This window comes from Callospermophilus lateralis, chromosome 1, assembly GCF_048772815.1.
Source record: "Callospermophilus lateralis isolate mCalLat2 chromosome 1, mCalLat2.hap1, whole genome shotgun sequence".
Taxonomy (NCBI): domain Eukaryota; kingdom Metazoa; phylum Chordata; class Mammalia; order Rodentia; family Sciuridae; genus Callospermophilus; species Callospermophilus lateralis.
This window is the reverse complement of record NC_135305.1, coordinates 213,012,148-213,031,585: the sequence shown is the minus strand read 5'-3', so window position 1 is coordinate 213,031,585 and position 19,438 is coordinate 213,012,148. Positions and strand designations below refer to the sequence as shown.

Below are 19,438 nucleotides of genomic sequence, written 5' to 3'. Positions count from 1 at the left end.
GTCTGCAACGTGTCCAGAACTCTGCATGTGTTCCTCCATGGTAAGAAGTAATTTCTTATTAAAAGTGTACAATGAATGAGCTACGGATAAACGCTTAGAGTTAGACAGAAATTCCTACTCAGTAATGGCACTAGGGATGCCCTAGGGTGACAGACCCTGAAATAAAACATAAATGAATTTCTTGGCTGGAAAATATAAATTCTCCCATTTCTGGTTTTGTTTTTGTTTTTTGGTACTGGGATTTGAGCCCAAGGATACTTTACCACTGCACCAGGGCAGTCCTTTTATTTTGAGACAGGATCTTGCTAAATTGCTTAGGGCCTTAATAAATTGGTGAGGCTGGCCTTGAGCTTGTAATCCTTTAGCTTCAGCCTCTGGAGCCCATGAGATTATAGGTATTTTCCATCATGTGTGGCTAAATAGTCCCATTCAACCAAATCAGTGGTATCTATATGTGTGAAAAGAAGTCATGTTATTTTTTTTCTTGGTAGTTATATCTACCACATGGAACCAGGGAATAATACAAGAGTATCAGAATTTCATTTGCTGGGATTTTCAGAGGACCCAGAACTGCAGCCCCTCATCTTTGGGCTGTTCTTCTCCGTGTACCTGGTCACTGTGCTGGGGAACCTGCTCATCATCCTGGCCACCATCTCAGACTCCCACCTGCACACGCCCATGTACTTCTTCCTCTCCAACCTGTCCTTTGTGGACATGTGCTTCACCTCCACCACCATCCCCAAGATGCTGGTGAACATCCAGACACAGAGCAAGGCCATTACCTATGCAGGCTGCATCACACAGATGTTCTTTTTCATGGTTTTCCTAGAGGTGGACAACTTCCTCCTGACTGTGATGGCCTATGATAGGTATGTGGCCATCTGCCACCCACTGCACTACACTGTCATCATGAATTCCAGGCTCTGTGGTTTGCTGGTTCTGGTGTGCTGGATCCTGAGTGTCCTGCATGCCCTGTTACAAAGCTTAATGGTGTTGCGACTTTCCTTCTGCAAACACGTAGAAATCCCCCACTTTTTCTGTGAACTCAACCAGGTGATCCGACTTGCCTGTTCTGACACCTTTCTGAATGATGCTGTGATGTATCTTGTAACTGTGTTGCTGGGAGGTGCCCCCATCACTAGCATCGTTTACTCCTACTCCAAGATCGTGTCCTCCATCCGTGCAATCTCTTCAGCTCAGGGCAGGTACAAAGCCTTCTCCACCTGTGCGTCTCACCTCTCCGTGGTCTTCTTATTTTATGGCACAGGCCTGGGTGTGTACTTTAGTTCTGCTGCAGCCCAGAGCTCACCCTCCAGTGCAACAGCCTCTGTAATGTACACCGTGGTCACCCCCATGCTGAACCCCTTCATCTACAGTCTGAGGAATGAGGATGTGAAGGGAGCCCTGAGAAGACTCTTTGGAGGGAAACTGTAGGAGGGTTCAGAAGCCCATGCTCAGGACTGCAGGCCGCAAAGCCTTGGAGCCAGAGTTGGGGTTTCTGATGAGACTGGGAATGTAAAGCTTCTACTTTCTGTTTATTTCCTGCAGTTTTATCGCTCTGATTTCAACCTCTACCATTTAACAACTCCCTTTATTCCGCTTCCTGGTTTCTCTGATATTCAATAGTTTTTCACTTCATCTGATTTTCTCAATTCTTCCAAATGTTGGACAAGAAATATTGAAGTTATGGGACAGGAAGGATTTCTTACATCATTTCTTCTCTCTTGAAATATTGTGTATTGATTAATATTTCTTCTCTTTTACTGAAAAACATTCATTTGTGTTGCTCTGTCTGTGGAGAAACAGCCCTATATACCTGAGGCAGATTTTGCAATTTGTAGTAAAGAGAAATGTGGCATTGAAGTGTTTCTCCTTTGCATGATCAATCCTGTGTGTGTCAATGCTTCAACCACTCCTCTAGATAATTTGGACTTTAGTATAGTGGTATTGCTTGTGACAGATTATTGGGGACTAAAAATTAATTTAAAAATTAAGCCATTTTATTCAAAAGTTCTATGGATTAGGATGAAAACATCTGTGGGAGATCATTATTCTGCCTACTGTAGGTTATTTTTTAGAATGTTATTAGTTGTCTCTCAAGAGTCCCTGTATAGAATTGTTGGCTGGACATGATGGAGCACACCTTTAAACCAAGAGTTTGGATGCTAAAACTGATGGATCATCATTGTGATGCCAGCCTGGGCAAGTTAAGGAGACCCAGGCTAAATAAATAAATAAATAAGAGTCAGGGCATATAGCCTGGGGGTAGGCTACTTCTTGGTTCAATTCCCAGTACCATGAATAATAATAACAACAACAAAAATACACAGAAATCAATACATCCTCTAGAGTGAGCGAGCATACTTCTATTCAAAAATAATGCACAAAAATAATGACATACAAAAATATTTTGGGAGGAAAAGACTGAAAATTACCTACACCAGATTATCACACAGCATCATAGCCCTTGCTACTCAAAGACAGGACCACAGAGTACCAGGACCACCCTGCTCATGTTAGAATGGAGAGTTCCTGCAACCACAGTACACCTGTGGTCTCAGAATTGGCATCTAAACTTGCATCCCTAGTAATTCTTCTGCATAATGAAAGTGGTATATAATTGGTTTTGATTGCCTCTTCACAGTTGACATTGAGGGGCAGGGTGATTATTTGTGTTGGGAGCTGCTCTGGGTGAATGGTAAGTACCACTGTTCAGACATTGTTAAATATTTCCAGGGAAAAAAATATCTCTAGTTGAAAACCATAAGCTCAGATTTTGAGAAGTGGAAGCATCATGCCAGAATTCAGATGAAGGTCCCATCCCTGCTCAATATATAACATTTTTCAGCCCATTTTCTGAGTGTAGATGAAGGTCATAATAGTATCTATACATAGAAGAGATTCCATAGAACAAGCTTCAATAAAGTGAAGTTGCCCATTTCCTATCAAGTATTAAGCTCAAGTTATGATTCCATAAGAGAACAAATTACATCTCAGTTAACACTTTTAGGTGAAGGACTGAAAGGGAGCTCTTAACTGGTGTTAAAACTATGATTTAATGATAATATGTAATCGGACCTGAAGGCAAGAATTGTAATGCCTAAAGCTTTAGACCATAGGAACACAACTCTGACTGTTGTTAAAGAGGGCATGACTATTTTCTGGGAGGTCTGGCTCTTGTTGTCCACCACAGGTTCATGATTCGAAGACACATGAGCTCTAATCAAGACAAGCTCATCTGTGTGAGACTTAGAAAGCACTTTCAGTCAAAGGACGGATGAGGTACCAGGAGACTAGACCTGTGGAAGGCAGGAAGATCCATGGAGGAACAGCAAAAACTGGGCTCTCTGGGTTATAAATGGGTCTCCTGGGAACAGAGAATCAGCAGGAAGAATTTCCTGTCTTTCCAGGACAGTCCCTCGGGGGAACAAGAGGAAAATGAGCTAATGAGCAGATATAGGGAGCTGTGGCTCTCTGCTCTGCTGTGGTCCCTCAGTTCACAGCCCTGCGCTGGACAGGACGTGGAGGTGTCTTTGAGGACTTCAGTCTGCCTATGAACCTGGCACATGACTCCTTCTTGCTGCGTTTTCTGGGCACAGAGCTTCAGTCACCATCAAGCCCACCCCGGCAGGACCTTGCACTTCCACAGGGAGACCTTCCTCCCAGAGCTGGTCTCCAGGTGGGTCTGAGAGCTCAGTGAACTCAGTGGACACTTCAGGAGAGCCTCAGAGAGAATGGAACCCATGACTCTTTGGCTGAGGTCAGTGGAGAGCCAGGCTGACCTATCCCAGAGCAGGGCTGCTGTGGCTTCTTACTGTCCAACTGATGATTTATTCACAAGGCTGCGTTGATTTGTAACACTTAGCTGAGAAGTGAACATTGCAGTGGTTAATGCAGGGTTCACTGCTGACCATGAAATAGAGCTAACAGAGGCTGAAGAGAAGATGGGAGGGAGGCATTCAGTGCTCCCAGAGAAAGAACAGAGGCCCAAGGATCTTTGTAATTAAGGGAGCAGGGCAACAGGCTTGAACTCTGGTGGAGTTAGTGGGTATTTGATGTGTGTGTACTTAAGATGAGATATTCTGATTATATTTATATGCTGTTGACAAGTTCCTGTAAGGATCTTGCCAAAATTATCTTACTACAATGTTTATGTGAAACATATTTTGATGTTTTGTTTCTATAGTCCCATTAAAAACCATAATTGAACAAGTGATTAGAGATGTACCTAAGAGCCTTACTTTGCAATGCCTGCATATGTCTGTGAATTCTTGGTCATTTTACTTGTTATTCCACAGGGTCTATGTCAGTTTCTCTATTTTATACTGGGAGGTTTTATACCCACCCCCCGCTTTTCCAATGCCTTCTTTAAAAGAGATTGTTAGAGTTTTTCTTTCACAGACAGCCTATTTTTATGTAAGTAGAAATATTTTTCTGGGGAATGTTACAAACTTATGACTTTTGTAAATTCAAATCTATTCATTGGCTGTATTTGCACTTGTGGTTTTTTTTTTGTGTGTGTGTGTGAAAGTATTGAGTATCTAATTGAATATTGCTTACTTTTGGATCCTTACTTGAAATAAAAAAAGGTAGTGATGTTCTCTTGCATTCCTAGTGCTGCATCACCTTTGATGCATCCTTCCAACTTGTTTTCTCATCCTGTTATTGTTTACTGTGTGTTTTGTCTTTTTAGGCATCATTAAAAGACATGCTTGTTTCCCTCTTGATTCAAGCTCATTTTTTCTTTACTTAGTATATTGCAGTGAACATATTTTTGTATGAGATATATTGAAACTTTCATATTTTCACCCATGTGCAGTTCATAGGACTTCCTTCATTTTGTATTATTTCCAGGTGTGTGGTAAATTAGTCTTGAATTTGTAGCCCATGTTGATGTGATTACATAATTCCTATTTTACATCTTTCTGTTGGATGTTTTAGATTTTTCATTCTGTTTTGTTTCAATCACCTCATGCTGAATGAATGTATTGAAAAGTGACATGGAACCCTGTCAACAAGTACTGGGGCATTTTTAATATAGAATAGTAGAAAATTTAAGACTAGTGTATTAGAATGTAGGCTGGTCTCGGCAGAGGCAAGAAAGGCCAGGGGAGGAGCCAGAAAGGCCTGATAACTGCAGCTGTCCACAGTCACAGGAGGGAGAGGCCCTGTTGTCGCTCCACACCATGGGAAGTTTGCATTCCAAAGCCAATTTCTCATGTATTTTTATGTCCAAAATTTTATAATCATAAGAAACAAACTCAAAATTACTTCAAAATACGATCTAGATTTATAAACACATTTTATAAAAAATAAGAAAAATGAAGTTAGTTCCCAACACAAAGAATTGACAAATGTTTCAGGAGACAGAAATGCTAATTATCCTGATTTGAGCATTCTATGTTGCATACATGTATTGAAGTTTCACACTTTCCCCTGTTGTATGTACAGTTATTATTTTTCTGTTAAAAAAAAAAACAGGTTTAGGTGAAGCTCTGTCAGAGCATTGGTTATGATGTGCAAGGTCCTGTGTTTGAGTCTCAGAATGCAAATAAAAACAAAAAATCAAAAAAGGAGGCCTCACAAAAAATAGAATACTATAATAAATGATCAATGTGAGATGTTAAATAAAAATTGGCAACAGAAATAAAATCCATAAAGTCATTGCATTAAATAAAAAACTATGTTATACCAAACTTACTAGCACTGTCACTCTGTATTTCTAGAAGTCCTTAGTTACTTTTGAGCTTTGCTTCCTGTAGTCTGCATCCTGACAAGCTCATACACCCTTCATACAAATGCAGGAATAGGCTCCCATGAACATTGCACATGCCCTCTGTTTAGTGCTGGGGTCTTTTCTAGCTTGTCCCCTCTTTCCCTCTCTCTCAAAGGTGCCTACTGAGTTTCTTCCATTCAACTAAAATAATGCACTTTAGATATTTTTAAAAATACACAATATTTCACAATGGGGCTGTGCTACCCATTCCTTTGGTGGTTTTTCTTATTTGTTTAATCATTGATTTACTATTACATCAGTGCTGCAAAATAGTTTTCTATTGTTAATTTCAAAGTTGTTCTCAATTTTGAGTGATGCACCCAGGGTACATTGAGCAATGTCCAGAGAGACTTTTTGCTCTCAAAAAGGAAGAGGTCATAACTGTGTTATTTGAAGTGTTCACATGCAGTAGACTTCATTTCTGGTTCATTCAACAAGTGATAACTGATCATTTATCACCTGCCAGTTGTATGGGAACAGTAACTGTTATAACCTGTTGTATCAAAATCTTGATCAATTTAATTATTTTTTCGTGTTTATATTTTCAACATTCTGTATAATATGCTTTTTGATTCTTGAAGTTTCTTTTTTATTTTGTTGGAAAACCATAAAAATAGAATACCCAGGGACTTGGGGTATTGGTTAGTGTAGAGTGCCTATGAGCACAGACAAGGCCCAGAGTTCCACCTAGCCTCTCTCTCTCTCTCTCTCTCTCTCTCTCACACACACACACACTCTCTCTCTCTCTCTCTCTCTCTCTCTCTCTCTCTCTCTTAAAAAGCACCTCCTGTATACTCTCCGCATGTGTGTGTTCTTTTATTTACTTGGACCCCTGCAACTGATATAGCTTGATTTCTTTTTTGAACAGCTTTGTTGAGGTATAATTAATACTCAAAGGACCATATGTATTTAATGTGTACAATAGGAGTTATGGATATGGAAATGCAAATATGCATATGCAAATATAGGCCATAAGCTCTACCTAAAGAGGAATTATATCTGTGATTTTTCTATCAAACATATGCTCTTTGCCCATCATTGGGATGTAGGAGCTTTGGTTGCTGAGGCCTGGACAGTGCCTGGAATGTGGCCAGCACTCGACATGTGCTCCTCCATGGTGAGAAGTTATCTCTCCTTAAAAGTGCACATTTCATGAGCTCTTGGGGAGAAGACTTAGAGTGAGACAGAATTCCTAAAGAACAATGGCATTAGGGATGTCCTGGCATAACCAGACCCAGAATCCAAACAGAAATTAATTTATTTAATGAAAAATACAAATTGTAACACTTAACTATATCTGTGGTGTCGATATGTGTGAAGAGTAGTCACATTTTTTCTCTCTCTCTGGTAGTGACATCTCCCATGGACTCAGGAAACAATATAAGAATTTCACAATTTCCTCTCCAGGGAATTTCAGAGGACCCAGAACTGCAGCCCCTCATCTTTGGGCTGTTCCTCTCCATGTACCTGGTCACTGTGCTGGGGAACCTGCTCATCATCCTGGCCACCATCTCAGACTCTCACCTGCACATGCCTATGTACTTCTTCCTCTCCAACCTGTCCTTTGTGGACATCTGCTTCACCTCCACCACCGTCCCCAAGATGCTGGTGAACATCCAGATGCAGAGCAAGACCATTACCTAAGCAGGTGGCATCACCCAGTTGTGTTTTTTTTTCTTTATTTTTGTAGAGCTGGACAACTTCCTCCTGGCTATGATAGCCTATGACATGTATGTGGCCATCTGCCACACGCTGCAGTACACTGTCATCATGAATCCCAGGCTCTGTGGTTTGCTGGTTCTGGTGTGCTGGATCCTGAGTGTCCTGCATGCCTTGTTGCAGAGCTTAATGGTCTTGAGGCTGTCCTTCGGCATAAACATAGAAATCCCCCACTTTTCTGGTGAACTTAACTAGGTGGTTCAACTTGCCTGCTCTGACACCTTTCTTAATGATTTGATGAGGTATCTTGTAACTGTGTTGCTGGGAGTTGGCCCCCTGGCTGGCATCCTTTACTCCTACTCCAAGATCGTGTCCTCCATCTGTGCAAACTCATCAGCTCAGGGCAGGTACAAAGCCTTCTCCACCTGTGCATCTCACCTCTCTGTGGTCTCCTTATTTTATGGCACAGGCTTTGATGTGTACTTCAATTCTGCTGCAACCCAGAGCTTACCCTCCAGTGCAACAGCCTCTGTAATGTACACCGTGGTCACCCTGATGCTGAACCCCTTCATCTACAGCCTGAGGAATAAGGATGTGAAGGGAGCCCTGAGAAGGCTCTCTGGAGGGAAATTATGAAAGACTCTTGTCCTGGGGTTCGGGAGCACATGCCAGGGCTGCAGGCAGCAAAGCCTCAGAGCCAGAGTTGCAGATCTTTGATCTGATTGTGAAAGTGATGCCCTTTCATTCAGTTTACCTCCTGGAGGTCACATGATTCTAGTTTTGACCTCTGTGCCCTGTAACCATCTCTCTTTACCCAGCTTTCTTATTTCTCTGAAAGGCAAGAGGTTTTGCACTTTGTCCGCTCACCTTTTCTTCCAAACAGGAAACGTTACATCACAGAGACCCAAGGTTTCTTACAGATAATTTCTTCCCACCTGACATATCTTTTATTGATTTGGGTTCTTTTCTGTTTTATTGATAAAATCGTTATGTCTTTTACTATGTTCATGGAAACAGCAGCACTGGGAACCTGAGAACAATTTTTGCAATTTGTACTTGAGCAAAATCTTAGGCCACAGTTTCTCTGTTTTGCATTATCGTTCCTGTGTGTGTGAGCATTTTAACTACTTTTATTTAACATTTTCATTTATTACGCTAATGTAATTTATTAAAAGTCATTATGGTTTTAAAAATTCAAAGTAAATGGATAAAGAAAATATGGTATATACATATGATGGAGTTTTACTCAGCTATAAAGAGAAATTTAATCATGGACTTTGCTGCTAAGTGGATGGACCTGGAGAACATGGTTCTAAATGAAACAAGCCAGGCTCAGAGCATCAAGGGTCAAAGTTCTCTCTCCCACGTGGAAGCTAGAGAGAAATGAGGAATAGAAAGGGAATCTCATGAAACTAAAAGGGAGAACAGTGGCGTCAAGGAAGGAGCTGGAGGTGGAGGGAGCAGGGATGGGGAAAGGGGGACTGCAGAGTGAAATAGACACAAGTGTGTCACGTACACAAATGGACACACTGCAGCGAGTTCCAGCTTCATGTTTACGTATAAGATGACAACTAAAAACACAATAAATAAATAGATAGAGACCAGTGGAATACAGGAAGGGGAATAGGGAGGAAGGAGAGCAGGGAAAGGGGAAGTCCTGGGGACTGAGTTGGAGCATATTATATTCTGTGTGCGTGAGTATGTCAAAATGAGCACCACTGTATATACATCACTCTAATGTGCTAATAATAAGTCATTAAAAAGGGAAAAGAATTTTTTTAATTCAGTTTCTTTTTATTAGTGTCTGCACATCTTTAGGAGATCATTGTTCTGCCTACTAAAATGTCTTTGTCAGAATTACATTACTTGTCACTCAAGAGCCCTTGTATGGGATTATTGTCTGGCAATTGTGGTGCGTACCTTTAATCCTTTTGACTTGGAGGCTGAGGCTGGGCAAGTTTGGGAGATCATGGCTCAAAATAAACAAACAGATAAAAGTTCCAGTTGTGTAGCCCACCAGTAGGTCACTTCTGGCTTCACTCCCCACTAATACGAAAGAATATATAATAATAACAGAACAAAGGGGTCATTACAGTCTCTAGAGTGAGTGGATGCACTTCCACTCAGAATAACATACAAAGACAATTTGGGAGGAGAAGACGTGAAACTATCTACACCAGACTCCACAGAGCATCTCAGTCTTGCTATTCCAAGTTAGGTCCATGGACCAGGACCTTCAGAACCAGGACCACTCTGGACCTTGTTATAATAGGGAGTTCCAGGAGACCTACGACTTAAAAATTTGCACTGGAAATCACATCTCTGTTAATTCTTATACATAGTGAAGTTGGTCTTGAATTGGTTTTGAGCAACTTCTCACTGCTGACACGTGGGGGCAGGGTGATTATTTGTGTTGGGAGCTATCCTGGGTGTTTACTACCACCTTGCAGTCATTGCCAAATAACCCCAGGGGAAACATATATGCAGTTGAAATCAAGAGGCCCATGTTTTGAGAAACAGAAGCATCATGCCAGAATTCAAATGAAGGTCCCATGTCTCCAAATGTAGCTGCATTTGTCAGCCCAGTTTCTGCAGTGGAGATGGAGTTCACAGTAGTGTCACTACCCAAAATAGACTTCATGGAACAGACTTCACTAAATGTGAAATGCACGATTCTTATCAGATGCTCATCTCAGATTATGGAGCACAGTAAGAACTTAGTGCATCTGTTCTTAATAAATATTTCAAAACGAGGCGCTGAATGGGAGCCTTTAACATGTGTTAAAACTATCAATTTCATATTCTTGTGATTGTACATAATGTGGAGTTACCCTGGTTGTGTATTCAAATACAAGGACAGGAAAGCTTTGTTTGATTAATTCTACTGTCCTTCCTATTTCCTTCTCCCTTCCTTCCCTTCCTTCCCTTTGTCTAATCCAATGGACTTCTTTCTTCCCCTCTTCACCATCAACCACAAGAATAGGATCCTAATTAGATTAGGTTATACCGCAGGTATGGATTATGCCAAAATACATTCTACTGTCACGTATGTCTAAAAAGAAGCAATACAATAAGATTTTACAGAACTCTATATTTCCTGATAGTCTGGGAAAGGACCATGAGGGCAAGAAGCGTAGTGACCAAGGCTTTATACCACAGGAACAGAATGCTTTCCCTTGTTAAAGAGGGCACAACCAGTTTCTGGTTTTCTGGTGCTTTTTTTCCCACCACTGGTTCATGCTTTTAAGCACATGAGCACCATTCAAGATGAGCTCATCGGTGTCAGGCTTAAAAAATACTTTGGGTCACAGGAGGATGATGTGCCTGGAGGCTGGACCTCTGCAAGGCAGTTGATTCCCTGGAGGAACAATAAAAACTAGGTTAACCTGCTTATAAACTGACCACTTGGGAACAGAGAATTAGCAGGAAGAATTTCCTGTCTTTCCAGGCCAGTGTCCCTCAGGGGAACAAGAGGAAAATGAGCTAATGAGCAGATATAGGGAGCTGTGGCTCTCTGCTCTGATGTGGTCCCTCAGTGCACAGCCCTGTGCTGGACAGGAGCACGTGGAGGTGTCTTTGAGGTCTTCAGTCTGCCTAGGAGCCCAGCACTCAACTCCTTCCTGCTGTGTTTTCTGGGGACAGAGCTTCAGTCACCATCAAGTACACCCAGGAAGGACCTTGCACTTCCACAGGGAGACATTCCTCCCAGAGCTGGTCTCCAGGTGAGTCTGAGAGCTCAGTGGACACTGCAGGAGAGCAGCAGAGAGAATGGAACCCCAGACTCTTTAGCTGAGGTCAGAGGAGAGCCAGGCTGAGCTAGCCCACAGCAGGGCTGCTGTGGCCACATGCTGCACTGATGGATGATTTATTCACAGGCTGCGTTGAATCATAACACTTAGCTGAGAAGTGAACATTGCACTGGTTAATGCAGGGTTCACTGCTGACCATGAAATGGAGCTAACAGAGGCTGAAGAGAAGATGATACAGAGGCGTCCAGAGCTCCCAGAGAAAGAACAGAGACCCAAGGATCTTTGCAATTAAGGGAGTAGAGGAATAGGCTTTAATTGTGAAGGGAGAAGAAGTTAGTTTAAGACATTTTTAAAATGTGTGTGTGCTTAAGATGAGAAATATTTGATTACCTTTGTGTATTGTTGGCAAGGATCCATATTAAGGATCTTGCAAGTAGTATCTTACAACAGAAGTTCATGAACTCACTTCTGAAAGCATTATTTCCTCCTTTGATGTTCACATGGAAAGGCATATGTCAGAGCTGAGTATAGATGTGCCTAAGAGCCTTACTTTGAAATATCTGTGAGGCTGCACATTTGTGTGGGTTGGTAGCCAGTTACCTCTGCATTGCAAAGTGTCTCCCTGGAGACACTTGCATAGACACCACAAGGGCATTTTCCCCATTTTTTTCAGTGTATTCTTACAAAGTATTGGAGTGCCCTCACCCCAAACTCCCTGTTTGCCTTTTAGTTTGTTTCATGTGTGTTTAGAGATATTTGTAGGAATGTGTGAAAATTTATGAACTTTGTGTAGTCCAGTCATTCAGTTGGATCATGTTCCCACTTTATTTCTGAAAGAGCCCAGCAATTGGTATTCTTTACTTGTGAGTTCTTGCTTCACAGTTCTTGTGCATCTCTAGTGCTGATGGGTCGTGTTTTTATGTGTATTTTCCAACTTGTTTTCACATTTCTGTTGCTGCTTATTGTGACCCTTAGCTTTTTGTGATCAGGTACATTTCTCAGAGAGGCGTTGGCTTCAGCCTCCCTGGGAAGGCATTGGAGCTTCCTTCCCATTTGATTAAAGCTCCTCCCATCTATATTGTGTGTATTAGGATACACTTACCTTTATATAAAACCAATTCAGACTTTCAACATTGTTACCACTGTGCATTGTAGAGGATTTCCTTCAAATTCTAATATTTATGAGTTTTTGGCAGTTTATTCCTGAATTAGAACCTGGGTGGATATTATTAAATCATTAATATTTCATAACTTTTCTTTTAGATGATTTAGATTTTCATCCAGTTTTGTTTCAATCAGTGTGAGCTCTATGCTGGTATTGAAAAGTCACATGAGTCCCATTAATATGCACAATGAATATACACAAATAAAAATGAGAAAACTAAAAACTTAAATAGTGAAAAGTAAAATGTGTGCTCAGTCGAAGGGAGGAAGTGTGGAGGAGAGTCAGGAGGAGGTTGTTGGTGGGCACAAAAACACACACTTACTTAAGAGCCATAAATGCCAATCTTCACAGGACAATGACTGCAGCTCATCTTATTCTGTATTTTTATAGCCATGATTTTATATTCATAGGAAAAATATAAAATTACTTCAAAACAGTAGACCAGCTTTTAATTATATATATATATATATATATATATATATATATATATATATATATAAAATTTTTTTTTGAAGCGGGGAATGGGTACCAGGGATTGAACTCAGGGACACTCGCCAACTGAGCCACATCCCCAGCCCTATTTTGCATTTTTTTAGAGACAGGATTTCACCAAGTTGCTTAGCACCTCGGTTTTGCTGAGGCAGACTTTGAATTCCCAATCCTCCTGCCTCAGCCTCTCAAACTTATGGAATTACAGGCTTAATTTTATATTCTTATAAAGAATTAGAAAGAAGAAATTAGAAGATTTTCAACACTAAAAATTGATAAATATTTAAGGACAAGGAAATGCTCACTATCCTGATTTGAGCATTGCATATTGAATACATACACTGAATTCTCACACTGTACCCTATTAACATGTACAGGTCTTATGTATCAGTTTAGAAAATCGAGCTGAGGTTGCAGCTAAGTTGTGGAGATCTTGCCTAGCATTCACAAGGCCTTGGGCTTGATACTCAACCTTGCCAAAGAAAACAAAAACCAAAACCTAATGAATAAATTGATGTGAGGATATTAAATAAATTTTTTAGACAAGAATAAATCCATGAACTCATGCCTTAAGGAGAAAAACACTATACTAAATGCTATCATTTTCTTCTGTAAATTCTCAGTCTATTTTTTTTTGAGAGAGAGAGAGAGAGAGAGAGAGAGAGAGAGAGAGAGAGAATCTCTTTTTTCTGTAGATGGACACAACACAATGCCTTTATTTTTATGTGGTGCTGAGAATCAAACCCGGGTCCTGCCCATGCTAGGTGAGCACTCTACCACTCAGTCACAATCCCAGCCCAATTCTCAGTCTATTTTAAAGTTTTTCTTTCTATATTATGCATACACACATGCTCATATACTTTTATGCCAATGAGTGAGTACAATCCCATGCACATCATAAATGCTCTCTGCATTTGGTGCAGTATTCTTTTCTAGTTGTCCCCCCTTCTGTTCTCACTCTATAATTGCTGTGGACTTCCTGCAGATGACTAACTCAATGCACTGTATGCATTTCAAAGGATGCACAATATTTCATAATGGGGCTGTGCTGTTCATACTTTCAAATTTGTTCTCATTAATTCAGTTTTATTTCAATGTTGCAAAAAATATGGAGCTATTAAGTTCAAACAAGTGCTGCTCAAAAGAAGCAATCATCTCCCTCCCTGTGCCCCAAGGGACACTGAGCAAGTTTTGCAGACATTTTTGGCTGTTATGTCGGAATGGAGTCATGAGAGGTCAGGGATACTGCTCACCAACCCACAATGCACAGGACAGACTCCACCTCAAAGAATCACTTGTCACTTATGTCTATAATGGGGAGCTCGAGAGACCTTGAATTAAAGATCTGTCCTTTTGGCATTTTTAGGTTTCTTCAGATTTCTGTTTAAAAATTCTAACCACAATCAATAGAACAGCTCTTCAGGGACTTTTGCTAAGGCTGGGTGCTGGGAAAAAAATATTTCTTGATGTTTCTTAAACTATTACTGTCCTTGAGCATATGTTTGTATATTTCATTGCTATTTTGACTTCCCTTTATAATCCTTTGCACATTTTCTATCAGTATTGGTATTTGAGTGATTTTTACAAATTATTGTTTCTCCATTAGCTTCTCAGGTGACACTTTTGACCATAAAAATCATTTAATTTTTTTAGTGTACATATCTGTCTTCTTACATCTGAGTTTCTTGCTTTACTAGGTTCTTGCTCACTGTAGATTATTAATATAATTTCTAGATGTTCATCTAAAATCAATTGTGTGTTTTTAAACTCACATCTTTACCTGTTTGCTTATTGTTAACATGTGAGGTAGGGGGCCAACTTCATTTTCTTCCAGACATTTATGTGAACATTTAATCCACAGTCTAATCTTCTACTAAATTGAAATGAAACTTTATCATATTTGAAATGTTGACATACACTCAGACTCAATTCTTTATTCATTCAACAAGTGATAGCGAAGAATTTATTGTCAGAATATTATAGGAACATTACATTTATATTCTGATATGCCAAATCTTTTGCCAATTTAATTATTAATTCATGTTGATATCTTGGACTTGTTCCTGCCTTATGTCTTGTTTTGGTTAGTTTTGCTTTTGCATTGCAAGGGATGGAACTGGACCCTTGGTCATGCTGGCAAGGGCTCTACTACTGAGCCACACTGTCACCTCATTTTGCTAGCTCTTGAGCCTCTGTTCAATTTGTTGAACATAGCTGTTTGTAAGCAGTTCTATGGAGCCTGGTTGCATTCTCCTTGCATTTTTTTGAATTGCCTAACTTACTACTGTCACATTTTTCTCTAGTAATTGCAGATAGACTTCTTTACCTTTGTGAAAATAAAAGGTGAACAGAGCAGATGAAGTCTCTGCTCACCTGTATCCGGTTTTATCAGGTCATAGACTGAGAACAGAGAGATAAATGTGTCATAACACAACGCCCCAGCCATGGGAAGGGAGCAAAAGGACAGGACTGACATGGTATGTGCATGGGTTTGTGGAGAGTGGCTGGGGAGACCTCTGCTGCTTGGCTGAAGGGCAGAACCAGGGCCAGAGTGCACCTGTGGGCTTTGTTAAAAAAAATTAAAATCCACCCCCCCGCAAAAAAAAAAAGGTGTCACATGAGAAAAATGAGGAAGAGGACTCCTCAGCCATCAGATCAAAACCAACTGGTCAAGGAGACCTGGAAGAGGCACAGGAAAAACAAGAGGTCCTCTATCATATAACACCACGACAAGATTCTGTTGTACTTTTATAGAACATTTTCTGAATTGTTAATTTATTCCCCTTTGTCCTTTTATCTTTGGATCATTTCTTTATCACTTTGAAACCATAAAGACATCTCTATTTTTGACTTTGGATGTGTTTATTTCTGCTCCTTTCTTATTTTGCTGGGCACCCAGGAGACAGACCGGGCTGGAATGCTGCTGGAACCAAGGGAGCAGTTTCCTCCTGTTGGTCTCTCAGGGACCCTGAGCTGATTACCTCACCCCTCCCACCCCGTGTCCATTTCATCCCACTACTTTCCTGTCTATTGACATCTTTCCCTGTGTGTGTGTGTTTCTTTAAATGCAGGGTGTAATCTAGCAAAACGTAACAGTACTTGCCCTGTGTTTATTTGTCCATAAGAAGCTTTAAAAAATGGATGTTCTGGCTGCCATTTCTACATTAGGGGAAAGGTAATTTGATCTTGAATTGTATACACGAGGAGCCTAACCCTGTGGTGTGAAGGTCAGAGGCCACAGGGGTGATAGTGTGGTGTGTATGCATGTGTGCCAGCCTTAGGAAAGGGCACTGGGGCTCAGGGTGATGGTCATAGAACATAGATCAACTGGACACTAAAGGGTAGCAAGTAGCATTTCCATTTCAACTCAAAAAGGTGCCTGGGGAAGGAATTTAATAATATGCAAGAGGGTACAGTGTGGAGGAAGGGCTCCCTGTGTCATGCAGATGCAGCTCCATGAGGGAGGCCCCTCCTTCTTCAGCATCTTCTGACACTATCTCTGATCACTCTCCCTCTCTCTCATTTACCTCTTCACCCTGGTCCCTGACGCCCTTGGACATCCAAACACACTCCTCCCTCAGGCCTTTGCACTGGCACTTCCTTCTGCCAGGTAAAATTGCCTGCTGCCTGCTGGCTCCTGCCCTATCCCCTGAGGACTCTGTTCAATCATCACACTCTCTATTGAGCTTCTGGTCACCTACAGTAAATAGCAGTCCTAGGAGCTGGGGATGTGAGCTAGTGCTAGAGCCCTAGAGCTCTTGCTTTGTAAAATCCCAAGCAACACACACACACACACACACACACACACACTTAAATACAACACTTAAATACAACCTCTTATCTGCTGTCTCTATTTTCCTGCCTTTGTTTTTATCATATCTGCTTCATCATCAGGCATGTAATGTGATTATTTATTTTAAAACAGCTTTATTAAGTTACAATTAATATTCAGAGGACCATATGTGTTTGATGTGCATACTTCAGTGAGTTGGCGCACATGCCAATGCGTGTGATATATCGCTAGCACAAAACTGCAATAGACTGTGATTTGCCTATGTGTGTACATTCTTTGCCCATCATTGGGATGGGAAAATTTTGTGGTGGAGGCCTGGACAGCGCCTGGAACATGGCCAGCACTCTGCATGTGCTCCTCCATGGTCAGAAGTAATTTTTCATTAGAACTGTACAATGCATGAACTCTTGGGGAAAGGCTTAGAGTGAGACAGGAATTCATAACAATATTGGGGCTAGGGATACCCTAGAATGACCAGATTCATGATACAACAGAAATTAATTTATTTACTGGAAAATACAAATTGTAACATTTCAGCCATATCAGTAGTGTCCATATGTGTGATGAGGAGTGATATTATTCTTCTCTTTTTGGTAGTCACATCCACCAGATGGAACCAGGAAACAATACAAGGGTCTCAGAATTCCTGCTTCTGGGATTTTCAGAGGACCCAGAGCTGCAGCCCCTCATCTTTGGGCTGTTCCTCTCCATGTACCTGGTCACTGTGCTGGGGAACCTGCTCATCATCCTGGCCATCATCTCAGACTCCCACCTGCACACGCCCATGTACTTCTTCCTCTCCAACCTGTCCTTTGTGGACATCTGCTTCACCTCCACCACTGTCCCCAAGATGCTGGTGAACATCCAGACACACAGCAAGGCCATTACCTATGCAGGCTGCATCACGCAGATGTACTTTTTTTTGGTTTTTGTAGAGTTGGACAACTTCCTCCTGGCTGTGATGGCCTATGACAGGTTTGTGGCCATCTGCCACCCCCTGCACTACACTGCCATCATGAATCCCAGGCTCTGTGGTTTGCTGGTTCTGGTGTGCTGGATCCTGAGTGTCCTGCATGCCTTGTTGCAAAGCTTAATGGTGTTGCGACTGTCCTTCTGCAGAGACATCGAAATCCCCCACTTTTTCTGTGAACTTAACCAGGTGGTCCAACTTGCCTGTTTTGACAACCTTCTTAATGACATAGTGATGAATTTTGCACTTGTGCTCTTGGCTACTTGTCCCCTCGCTGGCATTCTTTACTCCTACTCCAAGATAGTCTCCTCCATCCGTGCAATCTCTTCAGCTCAGGGCAAGTACAAAGCCTTCTCCACCTGTGCCTCTCACCTCTCCGTGGTCTCCTTATTTTACTGCACAGGCCTGGGTGTGTACCTCAGTTCTGCCGTATCCCACAGCTCACGCTCCAGTGCAACAGCCTCAGTGATGTACACGGTGGTCACCCCCATGCTGAACCCCTTCATCTACAGTCTGAGGAATAAAGATGTAAAGAGGGCCCTGTTAAGGCTCTTTGGAGGGAAAGTGTAAAAGATCCATTGCCCTAGGGCTTCAGAAGCACATGCTCATGACTGCAGGCAGCAAAGCCCAGAGCCAGAAGTTGTTGTTCTTCGATGAGATTGTGAATGTGCAGTTTTCTCCTTCCATTTGCTTCCTGGAGTTCTCATAACTCGATTTCCATCTGTCTATACTTCCACATGTCTTTATTAAGCTTTGTGTTCTGATATCCATCAGGTTTTAGCTTTTTTTTTTTGTTCTGATTCTCCACAATTATTCCAAATATTGGAGCAGAAGAATTTGTAAATTTCCACTTATGTCACAGACCATGAAGGATCTTTTAAGAATAAGCAATTCTTCCATGACATAGTTTATTGAATAATATTTCTTTCATTGTACTATTAAAATATTCATGAGTTTTACTGTGCCCAGGGAAGAAAGGTAGAGTTGAATATTGATGCAATTAATGCAATTTGTCATCGAGGTAAATCAAAGGTCAGTTTTTTTCTCTTTTGTATCTCTCATTCCTTTGGATATCACGACCTGGACTCTTCTGCTTGATAATGTAGACTTTAGCATAGTAGTGTTTTGAAGAACTGGTCACTGTGTTTATGAGATTAATTTATTTAATTTTTCAATTGAAACAATATTTCTACATACTTATGAGCTATATATTTGTGCATTATAATTTTAGTGCATTACAGTTATATATAACATCAGGGATCATTTTAGCATAATCATACAAATATGAAATATAATTTGCTCAACTTTGGCCCCCAATCTTTTCCCTTTCCTCCCCTGTTCTCCTTTATTTATTAATAGTTGTTTTAAAAATTAGCTTAATATAATATGAAATTGAGCAAACTATACTATGTGCATGTATGAACACACCACAGTGAATCTCATTTTATGTGTATCTATCGTAAAAATAATGTGTTTTGATTCATGTGTACATGAGGCAAGGGGCAACCCTAGATAGTTAGTATATTCATCACTTTAAATAACAATCATTTCTTTATACTGAAAACATTGAAAATCCTCTCTTCTAAGAATTTTGAGATATATTATGCATTATTGTTAGCCATATTTACCCCACTTTGCCGTAGAATAAGAGAACACATCCTTCCAATGCCTGCCTCCGTCATTGCTGTCATAGGCAGGGTCCTGCTTCTATGTCAGCTTGGTGTCCATGACACCTACCAAAGTGTTGGGCTAGAAAGGCCCCCAGAGACATAGGCACAGTGTACAAGAATGATAACACTCATTATTGGTGTTATCAATGGTGAGTAGGTGTCTACTC

The 19,438-nt window shown here is 40.9% G+C and overlaps 3 protein-coding genes across 3 annotated transcripts; all 3 read left to right on the top strand.

The window, feature by feature from the left end:
* Window positions 1-504: 504 nt before the first annotated feature.
* On the top strand, window positions 505-1,434 carry LOC143410260 (olfactory receptor 7A10-like). The gene has a single exon (XM_076871050.2). It carries the CDS (start codon window positions 505-507, stop codon window positions 1,432-1,434), a length of 930 nt encoding a protein of 309 aa, XP_076727165.2.
* Window positions 1,435-6,878: 5,444 nt separating this feature from the next.
* LOC143642123 (olfactory receptor 7A10-like) lies at window positions 6,879-8,071 on the top strand. Its single transcript, XM_077110249.1, has 4 exons — window positions 6,879-6,893; window positions 7,184-7,403; window positions 7,467-7,579; window positions 7,691-8,071. The coding sequence occupies exons 1-4, from the start codon at window positions 6,879-6,881 to the stop codon at window positions 8,069-8,071; spliced, it is 729 nt and encodes a 242-aa protein (XP_076966364.1).
* Window positions 8,072-17,241: 9,170 nt separating this feature from the next.
* On the top strand, window positions 17,242-18,171 carry LOC143410255 (olfactory receptor 7A17-like). The gene has a single exon (XM_076871036.2). It carries the CDS (start codon window positions 17,242-17,244, stop codon window positions 18,169-18,171), a length of 930 nt encoding a protein of 309 aa, XP_076727151.2.
* The last annotated feature ends 1,267 nt before the right edge of the window (window positions 18,172-19,438 follow it).